This window comes from Salvelinus namaycush, chromosome 16 (genome assembly GCF_016432855.1).
Source record: "Salvelinus namaycush isolate Seneca chromosome 16, SaNama_1.0, whole genome shotgun sequence".
Taxonomy (NCBI): domain Eukaryota; kingdom Metazoa; phylum Chordata; class Actinopteri; order Salmoniformes; family Salmonidae; genus Salvelinus; species Salvelinus namaycush.
In genome coordinates this window covers 47,535,879-47,539,967 of record NC_052322.1, presented here as the reverse complement: position 1 = coordinate 47,539,967, position 4,089 = coordinate 47,535,879, and the positions used below count along the sequence as shown (strand labels likewise).

Sequence of the window (4,089 nt, the reverse complement as noted above, 5' to 3'; positions counted from 1 at the left end):
TTTATTTTTGGAATTTGTGTGTATTGTTTGTATTGTTAGGCGTTACTGCACCTGCAATAACATCATGTGTAAATGACCAAAACTATTTTATTTAACAGTACAGTAGAGTTCACTACAGTAAAATAGAGTTTAGTTCAGTACAATGTACTATACTCTACTTGTCTTAACTGTACTGTATTGTACTGTATTGTGCTCCACTCACTGTACTGCACTGTACTCCACTGCACTGCACTGTACTGCACTGTACTGCACTGTACGTTAACATAAAGGCCATGGTGGACTGACCAAATTTCAACTACCTTTCAACGTCCATGGACGTCCTGTGTTGGTCGGTCCTCAGTGGATTAGAATGCTTGTTACAGTAAATGGAAAGAGAGGGTGCTCATGGGTAGGTGTCAGTAAGAGGTGGGAGAAGTAACATTAACTGGAGAGTGAGAGTGAGACAGAGAGACAGAGACAGAGAGAGTGAAACAGAGAGACGGAGAGAGAGAGAGACAAAGAGGGAGAGAGAGAGAGAGAGACAAAGAGAGCGAGAGAGAAAGAGAGGGGTTGTCAAGACAGACTGTTTTAACACTCTTGCTTTGACCACCAGATGACAGAAAGAAAAAGAAAACAGTTATGATCTGAACATAACAGTATGTCAGTGGAAGGGAGGACAGTAGCAGGAGACACTATGAGCTGAACATAACAGTCAGTGGAAGGGAGGACAGTAGCAGGAGACACTATGAGCTGAACATAACAGAATGTCAGTGGAAGTGAGGACAGTAGCAGGAGACACTATGAGCTGAACATAACAGTATGTCAGTGGAAGGGAGGACAGTAACAGGAGACACTATGAGCTGAACATAACAGTATGTCAGTGGAAGGGAGGACAGTAGCAGGTGATCCAACTGTGATTTGTGACTACTACGATTTCCTATCGTAGCCAATTCAGTTGCAGTCATTACGTTACAGATTGTTTGATATTTCGAATTACAAGTTTTAATCACTTAATAAGTCAAAAACAACATTTGATATCAGTAAAATCACTATAACTAATTGGTAGGTCTCATGAAGGAGATATGTGGGTGTTTGGTAACGGAATTACAAAGCATAAGGAAATATTTATCATACTTACAGATAGTACATTTATCCAAAACTAAATGTAAGTGTTGATATTAGTTGGCAGGGGTCTTTACATCAACATTATTGTGTTTTGATGTATTTCTGATCACTTTTAATACTTTTACTGCTAGATGTAAATGTTTTCTAAGACCCCCTTGTCCATCTGTTTATCCAGAAATCAAAGCCTTTACTTATGACAAATGTTCAAGATGGAAAATGGTTGAAAAATGGTATCTATGCAGTCATCCCCCCCCCCTCCCCCCCCAAAATGTAGACTCTTAGTTTTCATTTGACACCCAGTTCTACCTGTTCGTATTAACTCTATATGGTGGTTCTTCTACATGGAAATGCCCAGGGACAAAATACCTAACAAACTCAAAGGTTGATCATGTCATGTTTTTGAAGTCTGTGGGTTTACGTTATTGGGAGAAAAATAGCAGAGTGTGTGTGTGTGTGTGTACATATTGTAGTGAACCACAGGAGAGAGTTTTGACTTCTGCTGCAGCAACACAAACACATGTGGCCATAACTATCCATGAGGAAGCTAGTATACAAGATTGAGTTTGAATGTGTGTGTGTACATTGGCTCAGTCAGTACATAGTAAGGATCTGACCCTGACACTGTGGTGATCATGTAGGCCAGGATAGAAGACTCCCAGGGTCCTTAGCCTTCATCCGCAGGGCCAACAGGCTGGATGGCTTATACTCTGTCTCGGGCCCCGGCTCAAAGGAGTGGCCCCCGAGGGCCCCAGGGAAGCTGTGGAGGGAGTAGAGGCTATTGATGCCAGGGTGGTGTGGGGGGTGATGGTGAGGGTGGTGGGGGTGGCTGGAGGACGGGGGCATGCCCATGAAGCCCATGGAGGAGAGGTTGCTGTGGGGATGAGGGTAGGGGCTCATACAGGAGGAAGACATGGTGTCAGGGCTCAGGACACAGCCCCCGCCGGACCCCCCGCCCCCTCCTGCACCAGCTCCTGGCCACAGGTTGCTCTGCATCTAGAGAGGAAGAGAGTACGTCAGATTAGATTGAGGGATGAGCGTGCATAGGAGTGACGCCACCTGTCAGAAGAGGGTACCTGGTAGGTGGAGATATCATATGTAGTAGCAAAGTGAACTATGTGTGTCGGTGCGTGTCGGTGCGTGTCAGTGGGTACCTGGTAGGTGGAGATATTGTATGTAGCAGCAAAGTGGTTTCGCACCTCCTGGATCTTCCCGTAACGTTCCCTCTTCCTCCACTTGGCCCGCCGGTTTTGGAACCACACCTGAATGGAGAGAGAGAAAGGGATCAGAGGACATCTGCCACTTACCATAATTTACTTTCAAATGCCAAAGTTTGTTGTAAGGCAACAAACAAAAAGATTAATTTAAAGAACTGAGCAGCAGTTCTACTTTGCATTTCTGCACATATTGTAGCCTATAATCTGGATGTATTAAATGTTTGCAGGATGGTACTGCAAACTATTACAGTTGCAAACTGAGATAGTTACTTTAGCCAGGATAGGGGAATTAGATAGTTACAGTAGCAGCCAGGATAGTGGACTGAGATAGTTACTGTAGCAACCAGGATAGGGGACTGAGATAGTTACTTTAGCCAGGATAGGGGACTGAGATAGTTACAGTAGCAGCCAGGATAGTGGACTGAGATAGTTACTGTAACAGCCAGGATAGGGGACTGAGATAGTTACTGTAACAGCCAGGATAGGGGACTGAGATAGTTACTGTAACAGCCAGGATAGGGGACTGAGATAGTTACTGTAACAGCCAGGATAGGGGACTGAGATAGTTACTGTAACAGCCAGGATAGGGGACTGAGATAGTTACTGTAGCAGCCAGGATAGGGGACTGAGATAGTTACTGTAACAGCCAGGATAGGGGACTGAGATAGTTACTGTAACAGCCAGGATAGGGGACTGAGATAGTTACTGTAGCAGCCAGGATAGGGGACTGAGATAGTTACTGTAACAGCCAGGATAGGGGACTGAGATAGTTACTGTAACAGCCAGGATAGGGGACTGAGATAGTTACTTTAGCCAGGATAGGGGACTGAGATAGTTACAGTAGCAGCCAGGATAGTGGACTGAGATAGTTACTGTAACAGCCAGGATAGGGGACTGAGATAGTTACTGTAGCAGCCAGGATAGGGGACTGAGATAGTTACTGTAACAGCCAGGATAGGGGACTGAGATAGTTACTGTAACAGCCAGGATAGGGGACTGAGATAGTTACTGTAACAGCCAGGATAGGGGACTGAGATAGTTACTGTAACAGCCAGGATAGGGGACTGAGATAGTTACTGTAACAGCCAGGATAGGGGACTGAGATAGTTACTGTAACAGCCAGGATAGGGGACTGAGATAGTTACTGTAGCAGCCAGGATAGTGGACTGTAGGATGTGTAGAATGTGATGAAGAGGGGGATTACCTGTACACGTGCCTCTGTCAGTTCGGTCCTAAGGGCCAGCTGTTCCCGGGCGTAAACGTCAGGGTAGTGAGTCTTCTGAAACACTTTCTCCAGCTCCTCCAACTGGAAGGTACTGAACGTGGTGCGGTTACGACGCTTCTTGTTCTTGCCTGATAGGTCGATGGAGTCTGCGATTGAGTCCCCTGTTTGGAGACCATTGGTTGGCTCCTTCAGCTTGATGCAGCAGTCTGAGCCAGTCACTGGGTAGCCCATGGGCTTGGGACCCACCTTCTCTCTGGCTGAGGGAGGGGACAGAGAGAGAAAGGAGGAAGATAGGGCTTACTATGAGACAGTGTGTGTGTGTGTGTGTGTGTGTGTGTGTGTGTGTGTGTGTGTGTGTGTGTGTGTGTGTGTGTGTGTGTGTGTGTGTGTGTGTGTGTGTGTGTGTGTGTGTGTGTGTGTGTGCGTGCGTGAAAAAAGTAAATTGCTGTGTTTAAGCGAGGCTCTGATGTCTACCAGTGGTAACATTGTCACACAGAGATATTCAGATTAAACAGCCAACCTAACATTAATGTCCACTGAGGCAGC

The 4,089-nt window shown here is 45.9% G+C and overlaps 1 protein-coding gene across 1 annotated transcript; it reads right to left on the bottom strand.

The window, feature by feature from the left end:
* Window positions 1-1,734: 1,734 nt before the first annotated feature.
* On the bottom strand, window positions 1,735-3,774 carry LOC120061711 (homeobox protein aristaless-like 3). Its single transcript, XM_039011606.1, has 3 exons — window positions 3,523-3,774; window positions 2,232-2,363; window positions 1,735-2,097 (listed from the first exon to the last, which is right to left on the bottom strand). The coding sequence occupies exons 1-3, from the start codon at window positions 3,772-3,774 to the stop codon at window positions 1,735-1,737; spliced, it is 747 nt and encodes a 248-aa protein (XP_038867534.1).
* Between the last annotated feature and the right edge of the window lie 315 nt (window positions 3,775-4,089).

Coding starts and splice junctions, on each gene's coding strand:
- LOC120061711 (XM_039011606.1), bottom strand. CDS start 3,774: ATGGGCTACCCAGTGACTGGCTCAGACTGCTGCATCAAGCTGAAGGAG. Junction 2,364..3,522: donor TGACAGAGGCACGTGTACAG/GTAATCCCCCTC, acceptor CTCTCCATTCAG/GTGTGGTTCCAAAACCGGCG. Junction 2,098..2,231: donor CCACTGACACGCACCGACAC/GCACCGACACAC, acceptor CTTCCTCTCTAG/ATGCAGAGCAACCTGTGGCC.